Source organism: Anas platyrhynchos, chromosome 11, assembly GCF_047663525.1.
Source record: "Anas platyrhynchos isolate ZD024472 breed Pekin duck chromosome 11, IASCAAS_PekinDuck_T2T, whole genome shotgun sequence".
NCBI lineage: Eukaryota > Metazoa > Chordata > Aves > Anseriformes > Anatidae > Anas > Anas platyrhynchos.
This window is the reverse complement of record NC_092597.1, coordinates 22,581,943-22,598,758: the sequence shown is the minus strand read 5'-3', so window position 1 is coordinate 22,598,758 and position 16,816 is coordinate 22,581,943. Positions and strand designations below refer to the sequence as shown.

Sequence of the window (16,816 nt, the reverse complement as noted above, 5' to 3'; positions counted from 1 at the left end):
AACTGAATTCAGGTGAAATTAAGCATAGTGGGAGCTACATTCTTCTCTCAGAAAACAATCTGAACAATTGTTTGCAAACTCTTGCAGTGCTGTATGTTGATGATTTGATCAAGAATCATGGTGGTATGAAGTTTTGATATAGCTTAGTACTTTTTAAGTAGACCAAAGAATTAGGAGAGGTAAAGCAACCAGGATGAAGGTGACGTGACAACTGAAGTCTTGTACCAACCATTCATGTTGTTTTGAATTTTGTTTGTGGAGTTAGTGAATGTTAGTAAGCTCTTCAAAGTGCTGTGTTGCAACAGTTCCTCTTGCACTGACGTTTTTCACCCAGATAAAATTAATCCAACAAAAGTGTATCTTAAAAGCTTATCTGGTTTACAAACTTTAGAAGTTAATGACAATAAGTTCCTGAAGCTCCTTTAGCAAGGTTCTAGCACATCTAGGGTTAGATTTAAGTAAAGATTTCTAGCCCGTTTCTTGATGTTCTGCAACAGGGTGGAAAGTATTTTCTTTATTTGCAAAATCATGCTATTAAATAAGATGCTGGGTTTACGAGACAGACAAAAATACTCAAAAGTCTGTGGCAAAGAGGTAACTAAATCTCCTGATAGATTGTACGATCTATTGTTTTCAAGGCCATCTTTTCATCATAAAAATATTACTTTGCCTGCGTTGACATTTATTTACAACACCGGTAGCAAACACTGAAAAAATAATAATAATAAGTATATATATACATACACAAAAAGAGTTTATATGTAAAGGAAGGAAAAATGTAATTTCCCAATACAATTTGGCTGGAACAGCAGGACTGTTCCTTCTCATTATGGAAAGCTTCATGTGGTCTTGAATATTATTCTTTCTCAGTGGTCTGTACTCCACTGCACTTAGTTTAAATGATTTATTTAAAATATTTGGTATGTTGCTGGTGTATTCCTGCCTATGGATGGTTGCATATTGAGGATCTGAGTCCCAGAATTTTATGAAGTAACCTGGTATCAATGTCTAACATGCAAAATACTATATGATCTGATGTTGGATCTCTAATTCTTTTGTATTATCCTATTGTATTTTCATTCCTTTTTGAAGGAAATTATAACAGATCAGAAATCACCAAATTATTCCTACTTTACAACAGAAAATTTCCAATAATATAATTATCTATATTTCTTTCCTACCAGTTCTATCATCTTGTAATGGAAGATGGAAGACAAAGGAGCTCGTGTTGCTGACTACTTTGTTGTCGCAGGATTAACGGATATTTCAAAACCACTAGAGGAAGAAATCCACTTCAATGATGCCTGCCATAAAATTGCTAAACCAAAAGAACCTATTACAGATGTAACAGTAATTATTAAATCCCTGGGGGAGGAAGTTCCTCAGGGATATAAATGCATAGATGTTACTCCCTCAGGACTGTCTGCAGATCTCAATAATGGCAGTCTTGTAGGACCGCAGATATACCTTTGTTATCGCCGGGGAAGGGATAAGCCCCCACTTACTGACTTGGGGTAAGTAGTTTTTCTGTTTACAGCAGGTGATTTTTGGCAATTTTATGTAAATAAAGCAGGTTTATTGAAATTTCATAACTTTTGATATAAGGCATGCTCTCAACAGAAAGATTGTTGTTGACTTCAGCTTGACTTGACTGTAACACTGCCATAGAAATGATGTGTGATGGGTGACTTTCAGTAACAGCTGTGATCCTTTGCATTTTGGAGTTTTCAAAGCAATTTATAATTTTCAGTGTATATATTTTGGGTGGGAGAAATATTCATGTATGTATTACATACTGAAATGAAGTCAATTGTATGACATTCAATTCTTTGAAAAGACTCATTGCCTGGTCCTATGGAAATAACAGTATTTTGCAGTAAACAAAACACTAAAAAGAAATAATACATGAGGAAAACTACTTTCATCACAAAGTTTTTCAGTTAAGAGTGCAGTTTGCTGTAATGTTGACTTAATTTGTCACTAAAATGTTTTGATGAGATGAGCTGCTGCTAGACTACTACTATTCAGTTATAATTCTGATGTATAGTATTAGCATTTGAAATATTAAAAAACAAACCTGTGTGCATTCTGATCTTTGTTCATCCCATTTTAATTAGGGTCTTATATGATGGGAAAGAAAGATTGAAGCAAGGCTGTGAAATAATTCAAGCTACTCCATATGGTCGGCCCGCCAATATTAGTGGCAATGCCTCGTCACAGAGAGTGTATGTCACTTACCGAAGAGCATCCGAAAACATGGCACAAAACACGCTGGCTGTTACGGATATTTGTATAATCATACCAAGTAAAGGAGAAACCCCACCACATACGTTCTGCAAAGTTGACAAGAATCTTAATAATAGTGTGGTAAGATACAAAATCTGAATTCTGAACGCTAGCTGTTCAGTGATGTAATGTTTGTGGAATGTTTATGATGGTTTGCATCCGTACTCTCTAAAGATAAATCAAATCTTGGAAGAGTTCAAGGTTTATATTACTTTTTTTGTGCTTGGAACTAAGTCTTTCTGGAAGTTTTGGGTCAAACAGACCTTTTAGGGCTGACATACAAATGCTAATTTTGGATTAGTCCTAACACACAGTGATGCAACATGTTCTCTAACTGGAGAGTTCACAGGCTGATTTACTGTTGTGGTGGGAATTCTGTATCTAACAGCTGTATCTTTTGTTTTTAAACTCTCCCATTACCTGCAGCATTATTTCATGTAATTCTCTTCTGTCATTTCATAAGCTTTTTTCAGAAGAAAGATGCTTTTAAGCAATGTTGTATCCTGCTGACTGTAAGCCTGTTTAAAACCATATTAATGGTTCCAAAGGTAGACTTCCTAAAATACACAGGCATCACAGCACTTTGATTTGCAGAACTTAATGTTTAGGTATCTCCTCGTTGAACCTTCAACCCTATATGCTGGCTCTATAATGTGTACCTGTTTTTAAATAAGTGTCTGTGGACATCAACAAATGGATTTTTCAGTTCTGCCAGCTCCTGTATTGACTGGGTTATGGGAGAGCTGTCTTATATAAAATTATTTTCTTTCTGCCATCCCTAAAAGCTTTGTGTGCTCTTAAAGGGTGCACCTATTTTTCCAGTCTATGGTTTCCCTGCTTTCTTTATTTTGGTGTCCAGAAATTGAGAATGTCAAAAATATTTTAAAATGGGATCAGTGCCAAAAAGGAAATCATTGTTTAGAAGCTGAAAAAACTATGTTGTTAGTGTTATATCACAGATAGAGTAAGAAATAAGGCTTAAACATGAGCATGTTTAAAATGCAGGCACAAAATAAAATTATTAAAAGTATTAACTTAAAGTAATTCACAGATATAGTTCATATCAGAAACACTGGTGTGGGTGTGTAAATAAAAAGTCTGCATGTATGAATGTGTATCTATATACATGTTCAAGAAGAAGTTTAACAAAATGGAGAAAGGTTTAAATATTTATATAGATGATGATTGTACTTGCAGTTCTGTAGTTGAGTTAACAAATGTTTTGCAGAAGAATTTATAGCTTTCATGGTTTCTTCAGACTGTAAACTAGTTTTGTTTTAGAGCTCAGACTGAGGCTTGCACTGGGCTGGTTATCTCAAAGCTGACGTGTTACTTCCAAGTCACTTGTTTGTGGCCCTTGTCAGAGAGGATACTGCAACAGGCCACTGATTTCTGTATCTTAATGCGCTACACTTGTGCGTAGATTGTGGCTCTGTGAAAATGGGGAAGAGGCTGTCTTCCCTCCCTACTTTCTGTTATGTTCTCTTATTATATTCCACTTTGTAATACAATAATATTTTCTTTACAGTGGGGCTCAGCCGTGTATTTGTGTTATAAAAAGTCTGTGGCAAAAACCAACACCATATCATATAAAGCTGGTATGTAGCTACTATTTACCATTTTTTATCTTCAGAATGTACAGGGTTATTTGTAATTTATTACTCTTCTCTTTAGGAATTACTTGACATAGATGCTGTCCTGATATTATCAAAAAGTGAATCTTTCCCTGAAGAATTGTCTTAAAATAATTTTCTGAAATAAGCCTTAGAATTATGTCTCATGACTCTCTTGTCTTAAAATGTGCTTTTAATTGGAAGCTCAGTTGTGTTTTGATAGGTTTCTAGAAGCCTGTATGTCTCCCATCTGTATTTTTGTTGCTGATGACTGTCTTTAGAGGATAAGTGCATGTGTGTATCTATGCATAGGACTGTATCTCAAAAAATATTTAATGTATTTTCATGATTGCTTTCTTTAAGAAACATTTTGAAGAATAATGCAGAGCTCCAAACTGCCTTAGACATCAGTGGCATTGAACTCTTTAAGCATTTTTGGATTGTGTATCATCTTTACTTTCCTATTTATAAGACAGAATTAGATTTGCTATGTCTCTGATGAAATTTATTGTTGTTTTTTTAAAACGCTTAATTTCATTTAAGTGTAGGCCACAAGCATGATTCATGTTTAAGCTTTAGTGCACTTCTATCCCCTCGAGACGCTGCTGTCTGTAAACAATAGTAGTTTAGGTCTGACTAAAAGGTGCATAATAAATTAGTTAATAAAAATTTTAAAAAGACGTAATATCTGGTAGTAGCTTGCACAAAACTTTGCTTTGGGGACAGAGAACAGACAGACATAGCATGGGACACAAACAGACCACTTTTTTGATTATCAGATTTTACTGTTGACTAGTAATTCTCTGTATAATATAAAAGAATGTGTAGGGATTATATTTTCCGATACAGAAAAATCCTTTCCCAGAATATTCTCAGTTTGCTGTCCCCTGGGTTGTCAATAAGAAGAGATAGCTACAGCCATATGAAGACTTATGTGTTAAGAGCCTCTCCTTCAGAACTGTGTTTTACAGCTATACTTAAAGCTAAGTCTAAATGCATTAGTTTGATAGTACATTAGCCAAAACCTCAGATGAGGTGGATCAGCATAGTTTGTTAGCTCAGTTCTGGAGATAGCATCGTCTTCTGTTTCTGTTTTTACTATTTGCTATCTCATGTTTCCATTACCAGGTTTTCCTGGAGACCTTTGTTAGCAATAAATAACTATTTTCCCTGAAAAATTGAAAGCATTAGTGTTACTTCTCAGTTGTTCAGGTTACCCTTTTTAAAATAAATTAAAAACTATCATGAGTAAGAATTTTAAACTATTATTATAATAATAGCTAAGGTGTCCATAACCTGTAAACAGAAAATGAGAAATGAGAATAGTTCCTAGAGCAGTAACTAAGTAGGACTTCAGTACTCCAGGTGATTTCTCCTTAGGCCTTGGGAGTACACTGTCTCTTTCCAGCTGCATGCTATACCTCATTATTTCCAGCTTTCCTTTCCTGCCTTCCTGAAGTTATTATATGCTCATATGCAGTTTTTATGGGCATGTTTTTATGGCATGAGCTACTGTAAACTTTTCCACTATTACTTATGTAACTGCCTCTTTACAAATTGCCTTTAAAGGTTTAATATGCAGATATCCTGAAGAGGATTATGAATCATTCCCATTACCAGAATCTGTGCCTCTTTTTTGCCTACCTATGGGTGCAACGATTGAATGTTGGCCATCTAACAGTAAATACCCTCTCCCGGTTTTTTCTACATTTGTACTAACTGGAGCTTCTGCGGAAAAGGTAATTTGAGTTAAAGATTTGGTAGTATGTCTGTTCACATTGATGATAATGGATATTTTGGTAGACAAACTTGAATCTATTCATTTGGACTTAATTCAAAGCCTCCTTTAAAAAGTGTTTTTTATTTCATTATTTTTCATTTATTTCACTGATGGACTGTTGATAATATAAACCTGTCGTTTTCTTTTCCGTCTTGTTAGCTTTTGAAACTACAGAGCTATAAAAATTTTGAGTGAATATACATGCAAATATGCTATACTTTTTTGTTGCCAGCATATAAAACTTTGTGTGTGTGTACTTGTCCTATAAAGTAAATAGGGTGTCAGAGGAATACTGTTCTGAGCTGTTTATTAAAGGATTCTTAAAATAGCTTAAAAGGTAATTGTATGAACAGTTGACTGTAGCTGTATAATCTTTTTCCCCTCACACTTAAATTGTTTCCTAGATTAATCTTTTTCATATGACATCAAGAGTTTAAATAATAGACAGTCTGGATTTTCAAAGTCATAAGAATATTCCAGAATAAATTACTTCAAAAGAAGATGCATTAATGTAACTTTTCAATCAGTAACGTAAATTTGATTTCCTTATGCGTTTGCGTTGAAGATTTCGGCAAATATATTGACTTAAATCAACTGCATTGTTTACAGGTATATGGTGCTGCTGTTCAGTTCTATGAATCGTATCCAGAAGAGAATCTTACAGAGAAACAAAAATCTCAACTGGGATTAACAGCTGCTGTCGAGGGGAAGTCAGATGCATGCAGAACAGTTCAAACAAACAAGTGCATTTGTCTGCTCTCTCACTGGCCTTTTTTTGATGCTTTCAAGAAGTTTCTTACCTTCCTGTATCGTTACTCCATTTCTGGTCCTCATGTCCTGCCCATTGAGAAGTAAGTAACTCCAAAAACCCATAATTGTCATTTCAGCTGGTGCAAGCACTTTTGTTGCTTGTAACTTTCCTATAATATCCTTTTGATCTTAGTCATCAAACATCATTTGTAATGATTACACTAGATCAAACAACTCTGCTCTGTTGATTAAATGTACATCATGAAAAAGTAGAGATTTTTATTTTTAAGTGCCTGCAAAGGTGTGTGTATCTGTAACATTTTTTATCCTTTAAGGGCTTTGAGTCCTTAATCTTACTTCTAATCAATATGCTTATAATTTTCTTAATATTACATATATCACTCTCCTAACTTCATGTATGTAGTTTTGCATTTTTTCAGATACCAATTTGTGGTGCAATAAGGTAATAGATTGAGTTTGAATTGTTGTGCCTTAATAATCTTCCACTATTTGTTATTAATAAACTCACTTCCTTCTTACATGAAGGATCTTGCATTTTTAAATGCAGAGTAAATCCTTCCATCCAAGGAGGGATTGATACCTGTAATTAGTGTGTAATACCATTTAACACTTCTAGGCTAAAAAGAAACTTTGTACATCAGATTTCAAATGCAGTATTTGTTTTTTATATTACACTTCAGTGTTTTTTTCTAATTGAACTTCGATCTTTTATGACATTTTGATTAAGTATTTTTGTGATTGTTTATCCATTTCATTGTTTTTCTTTGTAACCATTATACTACTTTTAGAATTCTGGTGATGCCTTGAGGTCCCTTCCAACCCCTAAAATTCTGTGATTCTGCAATTTTTATATTACTAGTAGTAATTTTGTCTTGCGGTAAAGTGGTTTAAACTTATTATTTCTACTAAATCTTTTTTTTTCTTCTAGACACATTTCTCATTTCATGCATAAAGTTCCTTTTCCATCCCCTCAGAGGCCAAGAATTCTAGTGCAGGTAAGTGTAAAACTTTTCCTAAAAGCTATGTCTTAAGTGAAGGCAAAATAGCTGTTGAACAGATTAGTTAATGGAAACTGTAATAGGCATGTTCAAACTTTTTTTTTAATGTTCAGGACTACTTTTCCTAATTTCAGACACTTAAAAGCTTTACAGATGTCTTATGGTCTGTTTCCAGCTTAGTTTAGGACTCCAGTGAAGTATTACAATATACCAAGAAGATTACAAGAAGATTTAGTGACCTTGGAAATTTTTTTTTCTTTGAGTATATACAGAAATTCATGTAAATCTACCCAAAGTTGTCATCTGGTTTGACTTTTTTTTTTTTTTTTGCAATAGCTTTTGAAATATTTTCTTGACCCTCTATGAAAACTGCATGTAAAATAAAGAGGTCTAATGAAATTAAAACCCCATGTGAAGAGTATATTCACAGTTACCTTTTTAGCCAAAGGGCTTCATGCTGTCTTCTACGTAATGAGTAGTTATTAGTGAAAACTGTGAGGGCCATGCACATTCAACAAAGGTACAGTTTATCAAATGTGACTCTTATTCTGATCTGCCTCCAAGATCTAAGCATACTTTACCATGTGTGAGGTTACCTGTTACTTCAAATTATATCCATGGACACTGTTTGTAGGAGAGAGGGGAAGTCTCTATTTTAGACTTCTCAAGTGTAATTTAAATCTTTCCTCTTCTTCCTAAGAGGCAAAGTGGGTAGAGACATTAAAACTTTATTGCTGAGGAAAAAACATCTCTTTCTTGACTGTAGTTATTCAGCCAGCCATGTGTTTTTGAATGAGTTGTTACAAAAACAATGTTACTGTGTTATTTCCTGTAGAAAAATAAAATACGGGAGAGCATTGTGCAGTTTTCAGTCTTAATGCCATAACCTGTATGCTAGAGAAGTCTTTCAGAGCGAATGAAATCTCAGGTTGTGTCTTTATGTATTAAATATTAAAAATACTCCATAATGCACTTGTTTTCTAGAGAACTGGCAAATATTACTCTTCTAGTAAAAGGGGTATGAGAACAACTACATTGAAACTGTATCTGATATTTCTGTCACTTCTATTATGATTTGGAAGTTCCATTCAAAACCCAGTCTGTTGACATTGTTTTTCTGTGTATACCCCTTCAATAAAATATTTACAGTAGGGAACACTAAACACATGCTTCCAGGAAACTGAGTGAGTTTAGAGGAAAAAATTGGATTTTTTTTTTAGTCTGAATTTTTAGGGAACTGTATCCAAGTATAGATGGGTGTATATCCTGGGACAAAAGTTGAGGATGTGGGTGAGCGATGTGAGATTGTCTGTGACACCTTGCTGTTTTCAAAACACTGGATATATCAAGTTAATACAACTTTAGTAGCTGATACCACAGATAGAGCTTTTAAAAGTAAGCAGGAGATGTTGTCTGTGAATATCTACTTCCTTCAAGCTGTTTCCAAGGACTGACTTGAGTTGTTTGATACTGCACTGAAAAAAATCACAGGTGGTAGTATCAAAGATGTTTTCCCAAAAATTGTGTGATCAGTGGTTGTGTTTTTGAAGATTACAGGTTTTAAGGTTTCTATTTTTGAAGAAATTTCTCTCTGTAATTGAACTTAAAAGACTAATTTTTTTGCTAAGTAACTAGTATAGCAAATTGTTCTGAATGCACGTTACTGTTAAATGTCTTGACTGTATGCTTTCTGCAAGGGAGACTTGATACATTTTAGTAGCTGCACGTATGCCAGTCTGTATGTGTGACCCATTCTTAGATCCTTCTTAACATCTGTTACAAGTCAGAGAGAACATGGCACGTGTCTGACTTATATTGATGGTTATAATTACTTTGGAAATTAAGCATTCAGGAATGTTGCTGATTGCCTGTTTCCAGCTGCTATTGTTGATGGGTTGTTTCTGATCTGCTAGACCTCATTCTCCATGGCTGACACCCCCTTATTACCCAGATGTTGCTCTTCTAATGATGTATTCACAGCCTGCAAACTTCAAGTGCATTGAGTAATACGTTTCTCCCCCTGAAGAATAGGGGCAGAAAGTGCCTCTTCTGCCTGAGGGAGGTGTGCGCTTTGAATAGGCTCTTGGTTGTGTTTATGTGCTTGTGATGAAACACAAAAGTCATAGGACATTAGGCTGATACTTCCTTTCTGGGAATAGTTTATGCAGGTTACCTCAGGCTGAAAAAATGAGTTCTTTGAATTCTTTCACCCAGCAAGTTAATGGTGGTAGTTGTCACAAGATGACTTACTGGAGAACAAAGCTAGCACATACAGCGGTGTGGTCATCCTGATTTGTCATTGAAGCTAAATGGAGCATTGGCCTTCCAAAGTTCCGTTGTATGAAATAAGAAAGGATGCAGCACTGCAGAGACTCATTTTATCGTATGCTTTGTGTGGCTGACAGTCCAGGCACAGCGTTAGGTAACTTGATGCTTCAGCATTTGAACTACTACTTCATCTCATGTTTCTGATTTCTATTGTCCAGTCACTTGCAGGGGAGTCTAAGGTGAAACGTACTCAAAATGAAATGCTACTAAAAGATGCTTAATCGTACAAGTTACTGTGACCTGCTGAATTGCTACTGCTGTTTGTATCTGTGCTTTTATGCAGTAGATAGACAATGCATGACTTAGCAACGAGGATTAAGCTAACTGGTATCTCAGTACCTTTGGTTTCCCAGACTGAAAACCCATCAGATGAGCTGTGATAAACTGATTGCATATCTGTATTCTTGTACTCATTTAATTCTTCTATTCATGTTAAATACATGAATGGTTTCTCCTGTCACCATAAGAATATTGCTGTTTTGTCCTATTGCCATAAGATCTTCATCTTGGATCCTTGACCAGTGTGAATTTCAGGCTATACCAGATTTGAGCTGAGCAATTTCTACCAGCTAAAAGCCTGATTCTCGTGTCTTCTGAAGGAAATATTACCTTATAATACAGTCTGCCACCTGTCCCCTTAATTTTTGTCCGTCTCCTTCCCACTCAGTCTAAAAAGAATCCTCCCTGAAAGCTGTGTATGAACTATGGGTCATTGCTTCTCTGAAGGTTTAGAAGGGTTTACTTTCAGCAGTTAATATATTCACTTTTTAGTGTATTAGCTAGTTTAAATTCCTTTTTTTATGGATATACAATGTGCTCAGTTCTGACTGAGAAAGGAAGGGAATGCTTTGCCTGCTTTTCATTAAAAGATACTGATGCATAGCACTGCACTCTGCTTTCCATAGTACCATACAACTGGATTATATAAGGTTTGGCATAGTTTAAATTTTATCTCTCTGTTCTGTGCTATTGTTATATAGCTTCTGATAAATAAGTTCAGAATAAAACCAATGTATTTTAAAATCTTTTTCCAGCTATCTCCACATGATAACCTGATTCTTAGCCAACCTGTATCATCACCCCTTCCACTGAGGCAAGTAGCAGTATCTTCTGTTTAAACATGAAATGTGTTCTGATTTATACTGAAAAGTTTCAATGCTTTGAGCTGTAATAGCGCCAATTTAAGTCTTCTTGTCCTGCTGCCTTTTGTAGTTAATGTATCCAAGATTTATTTATGAGATTAGACCTATGCCCTGTCAAAAGACATACTTAATTAATAATATCTGTGCTTGTTTTTTGTTGTTGTTCTGGTTTTCTTTTGGTTTTAAATAATTTTAGTGGTTCTTGAGGCAGAAGATAGATAGATGGCCCTTGTAGGAATTGGCACCTGGGCTCCCAAGATAGCACAACTTTGGTATTGTGGGTTAATTAAAGTAGTTCTATGCCTGTCTTAACTTTCAGGGCTGTGCAGGAGAATGATTAAAGAAATACATGTAGTTTCCCTGTAAAGTGCTACTCAAAAAGAAAAATCATTGTGCATGTGTCCTTAAAAGAAGTCTAGTCTCACGGCATCATGGTTACTGTTGGAAAATAACTATTCTTCAGTGGACAATGAAATATAGCAAGTAGTCTATTTTGCTGTCTTATTTGAAAGAAATATTTGTAGATTTAAATTTATAAAATCTTTTTCTAATACCTTGTTTTCTATTTTATTATTGATTATTTTTTCTGGTCACTTATAACTCACCAGTGTGTTTATATTTTTGAACAGTGGGGGCAAATTTTCTACACTACTTCAGAACCTAGGACCTGAAAATGCAGTAACTCTACTTGTGTTTGCTGTGACGGAACATAAAATTCTCATCCATTCATTACGACCTTCTGTCCTTACTAGTGTGACAGAGGCATTAGTCTCTGTAAGTAATGTTCTTCTAATCATGCACTTGTACATGGAAAGAATAATAGTTTTGATAAAATCTAAAATTAGTAGTAATGTTGTTAGGCTTAGAGAGAACTTAAAAATTAGAAAACAATTTAAGATCTTTAGCAACATAATTTTTCATCTCTAATGATGTTCCATGAAGACCACAGAGAAAAGACAGCTACTGTTAGCTTTTTGTATGTAAATATCATGTGATTATGTTTGGTCATCACAGTGCACTGACCCCGATTTCAACGATTTCCTGTTTTTTCCCAAGTAGTACTGAATTCTGTCTTTTAGAAGAAAGGAAAATAATATGCATTTTACATTCTCAATCAGTTTCACTCATTGAAACTTATTGTTTCACTACCTCTACCGTATGCAGTCTGTTACGCTGAAGAGCTCTGTTTCTACAGATTAAACAAACTGAAATTTAGAGAAACGAGCCCACTTTATTAAATAAAATGCCTCTAGAATTACAGTAAAGTACTCTATTACCTGTCACGTCAAATATTTTTGAAGTGGGGATTAGTCAAGTGTGTTTTATAATTGAATAGGTTATTATACATATTTAACCTATGTTTTTATCTCTGCATGTTTTCAAAGATGATATTTCCCTTCCACTGGCCTTGCCCATATATTCCTCTCTGTCCCTTGGCACTGGCAGATGTATTAAGTGCACCATGCCCGTTCATAGTGGGAATTGATTCAAGATACTTTGATCTCTATGACCCTCCACCAGATGTTAGCTGTGTTGACCTAGATACCAATACCATTTCTCAGTAAGTATTTATTAACAATTTTTCTTTCATGTTAACTTTATTTTACTCCCCCTTTTCAAAGGAAAACTTACCTTATTTTTTTTGGTAGTGAAACTTGAGTGGCTTTTTTGTTTGTTTGCTTTAAACCTCTGAAACTTCTAATACATAATCTTTTTCAAAATGAGGATGCTAGAAATAGCTATTTCTTGTTCAGCATGGTAGAGCGGAGGCACAGTCCTCATGCAGCATTACTGCCTCTTACTCTAGTACATTGAAATCCTTCTGCACGCATTAGCACATTTCCTGGATTAACCATATTATGGTTTGTTTCATTGGTTCCCTAGAGGAGAATAATCATCTTAGTTTTTCCTGATTGGCTTTCTTAGTGTTAAAGAAATTTTAATGTCTTCAGATGGACATCTGCTTGAAAACTGTATCAATGAAATTATAGCCCACATCAATGTGCAGTATAAGAACTTGATACTGAGAATTAGAGATGCAAACTTTTCATGAATTAGAGTCTTAATTAAGATTTAAAATAATTCCATCATTAACAAAATAAATGTATTAGTATTTCTCCTTCAGATCTGTGTAGAGCCTGACATTTTTCTATCATGCTAATTATCTAGCATTTGAAGTATTAGTAAGGGACAGCAGTGCTCTGTTAAAACCATTGGGAAATGGTATCAATAGCCAACATACAGAAACTATAGTAGCACAAGGAAGACAAAAGTAGCTTTTGTCCAGAATTTTTGCCCAAAGGCAAGACTGGAATGAAACCACAAACACAGATCATCTGTTTTGGCTTCTGAGTAGGTATTTCCATCTCAGTATTGTTATGATACTCAAAGTAGTATTTATTTTCATGTGATAATGTGATACAGAAATAGTCTTTTCTACAGAAAAGAGGGTAAGACTTCTAATTCAGATTAAAAAAAAAAAAGTAGCCTGTACATGTATTTCAGATTTACTCTTGCATTTCAGTAGAATGCTTAATATATTTGGTGTATACTTAATGCAATTTCATTCTCAAAGTCTTTGGTCAGTGTTCTTTATTATCCTTTTGTTGGCAGCAGTCTTTCAGCATTATTATGCCTAACTAAAAACTTAGGACCTTTTTCTTTTAAACTTTCTTACTTATAGGCTCAATTTCAGTAGTTCTGTGTAGATTTCAAGAAGACTGTATACATTAAGCATCCATAAATAGGATTTACGGATTTTATGCTGATATCAAGCTTGTACAGTAGTTCTACTCTGAAGCTTTTAGGAACTGATTCAAACTAGACTGCGGTAATGTTTTGTTTAGGTTTTGGTTAAGAGGAAAACATTTGTACATTTCCTTTGTTATTTGTCTAATTTGATACATATTCATTAACGGCAATAGTTTCTTATTTGCAATTATTTCTGTTTCCATTTTACCTTTAACTGATTTTCTGGATGTTTTCTTAGGACAAAATAGAACTAACTTGTTTTTACAGGAAAAAAGTGTCAAACATGCTGACGGTTTTTCCAACTTTGACTGGTAGGGTCTCAAGGCTTGCTGGTGCCCTCTGGTGACAAAAATTGTATTTTTTTCATTGTGATAACAATGTAGTAAAGTCTGAATCTCTGTGCACTAAATGCAAAGCAGTTATGTCAAGTTTATTTCAGGATATTATCAGCATTCTAGTCATTATCCTAGTTTAAATAACTGCAATTTAGAACGTAGCATGTGTAGTGGTAAAATGTGTGACGGCAAGTGCTTAATTCTGTTAATCCATTCATCTTTCTTGAGTTCTATGTGGATCGATTTCAGTGCTAAACTGTGTCTCCACAATGATTATCCTGAAATAATAGGTGTTGGTTGAATGTCTGTAATCAAATCTCCATACAGTAAATCAAGTTTGACTTTGTTAGTTGGTTTTCAGTCCTTCTCAGCACTGTTCCAGTGGAGCAAATTGTATATGCTTTCCCGTTACTATGGTGGGATAGAAAAATCTGGATACAAGTCTATACACAAACATATTTCCAGTGTATACTCATACTTTTTTTCCCTTCGTTTTTCCAGGACTGGAGATAAGAAAGCTATTGCCTGGAAGATCTTACCAAAGAAACCTTGCAAAAATCTGATGAACACTTTAAATAATTTATATCAGCAACTGGCAGAATGTGAGTGGGGAAGTAGAGAATGATTGACATCGGATATAGTGTGCCACAGTAACAGATAAATATAGCTAGTTAAATGTGTTCTTAAGTCACCCATTATACTAAACATAATTACAGAATGATGTTTTCATACAGAACACCACAATTTGTGCTTGAAGTCCAAAGATTAGAACCCACATGGGGGCTTTTGAGATGGAGATTTGCGTATATACAATGTGGAGCTCAATAGCTATTACATTGTATTAACTGTTATCCTTGTACAAAAAAAAAAGTCCTTATGAAAAGGGAATAATAAAGCAAAGAGTAGGTCAGGAGCTAATAATCTTCAGTTTTGTCATCAAGGCTGGCTCAAGTCTGCTGATATTTTGACAATTGAGCTAGCTTTTACAGTCAAGCTGATAATACTTTTGTTCTGATTCTGTGTTGCTTTATTCATGTAAATAATTTTACGCAACATATGTTTCCAGCCTTTACATTCAGGAAACAACCAAAAAGTAATTCTAGGCCTTTTGTTAGCTGCAAGTTTATTTCAAAGATACCTAAATATGATTGACTGAGGAGAAAAAGTACCTGAAACTTTAAGGTGGGGGAAAAGATTCAAGTTTTAAGATGGAAGCTTTCTAGAAACATTGAGGTTTTAACTGTACAGCAGTATTCTGTTTTGAAGTAGATGTTTTTAAGGAAAAGCTGGTTGTTGATAGAATCCTCAAATACTGCAGAACAAGGTGTGTTGAACCTTCATCTAAGTATCTAGAAAACTGGGTAGGGATAATGTTAATTATTTAAAACAAAACATTTGGAAACGTTAGGTGGCCTCGAGTATATTTATGTACTTGAGTATCATAGCTAAAAGGCTTTGTGAAGTGGGAAAGAATTTGGCCAGCACTCTGACATACCTGTCTGCTTACAAGGTTCTTTCCATAGACGTTAGTGAGTCTGAGGAGCAATCATGCAAGGCAGTTGTAACATCAAGTAGCTGTGGTGATTGCTGTCACTAGAATGTAGTTGTCCTGCATGGAATGTACTGAAACATAAATTTACTTAGACACTTTTTGTGCAGCATGGATTACTGCTACGTGATGCAAACTTTCAATTGCTTCAAAACTTTGATGTATTTTATGAAGTCTCTCTAGAAAAAAATTAAAACCATATGTTCCCTGCAGTCTATATTTTAAAAGTACTGATCATAAGCTCGTATTACAGATGAAGCCACTTAAATGTGTTATCAGAGTAAGGCTGCCTATAATTATATGATGTGGAAAGACAGTACTGAAACAATCCGTTCCTAGTTTCGAGACGTTATTAGAACGTTACCATAGTTTGAGTTAGTAGTATTGAAATCTTAGCTAGAGTTCTGATGGCTTTAGAAAATGTTGATAAAAGTGTGTCTTTTAAGAGCAGAAGTTTTACTAGATAATTTACAAAAATGACTCTTTTCTCTCTGCATCTTTCTATTGCATTATGTTATGTTTTGATGGCTCCAGTTTGTATTTGACTGATGTTTCTTCGGTTTATATAAGTGTTTAACATGCATAGTCCACTTTTTGAGAATACTGAGATGAAAGGCTCTGTAAAATAATATATATATCCCTTCTATGTCTTTGTCCTTAAAATATGCTTATTTAAGCAGCTCTTGTATAAATTTTCACGTTTATATAAGCAAATTTGAGTTTTTTTAAGCTCTGTCCATATTGGTTTCATCTGTTGCTGTAGTAACTAATGTACTGAAAAGGTAAATTTATCTTGCTTTTAGTATTATCCAGACGTTCATAATTTGTATAAGGTCAAGCTGAACCCATTGTCGCGTATCATGATTGACTTTAATAGCTCAGTAGTAAATGAATCTAGTAGGGTAAAGAAAATTTTTTGGTCAATACTGAAGAAAATCAATGCAAAGCATTATAATGTTTTTGTTGTTCACAGTGCAGCAAAGACCAAGAGAAGATGCATTAATGGAACTAGCAATGAATGACTACGATTTTAATTCTGGGAAGAAATTACATTTGTTAGATCTGGAGATCCAGGAAGCCTTTCTGTGTTTCATGGCCTCAATACTAAAAGGTTATAGGTCCTACCTGAGGCCAATAACAGAGGCACCCTCTGAAACAGCCACAGATGCAAGTTCTCTCTTTGAACTACAAGGTAAAGTGTCATAAGCTCTTGTTTTATATATATATAACTTGTTATTTCAGATTCTTACTCAAAGAATAAAA

General features: G+C 34.6%; 1 protein-coding gene across 5 annotated transcripts in view; it reads left to right on the top strand.

Annotated features, from left to right (window-relative positions):
• DENND4A (DENN domain containing 4A) overlaps positions 1-16,816 on the top strand; it is a 51,777-nt gene that overhangs the window by 12,971 nt on the left and 21,990 nt on the right. For all 5 annotated transcript variants that reach the window (XM_072043280.1, XM_027466597.3, XM_027466599.3 and 2 more), the window contains 11 exons: positions 1,185-1,514; positions 2,118-2,367; positions 3,815-3,884; positions 5,469-5,638; positions 6,289-6,530; positions 7,379-7,445; positions 10,811-10,869; positions 11,548-11,692; positions 12,304-12,479; positions 14,506-14,606; positions 16,527-16,745. In XM_072043280.1, coding sequence (XP_071899381.1) covers positions 1,207-1,514; positions 2,118-2,367; positions 3,815-3,884; positions 5,469-5,638; positions 6,289-6,530; positions 7,379-7,445; positions 10,811-10,869; positions 11,548-11,692; positions 12,304-12,479; positions 14,506-14,606; positions 16,527-16,745 — 1,807 coding nt within the window. In that variant the 5' untranslated portion in view covers positions 1,185-1,206. The remainder of the gene's footprint in view (positions 1-1,184; positions 1,515-2,117; positions 2,368-3,814; positions 3,885-5,468; positions 5,639-6,288; positions 6,531-7,378; positions 7,446-10,810; positions 10,870-11,547; positions 11,693-12,303; positions 12,480-14,505; positions 14,607-16,526; positions 16,746-16,816) is intronic.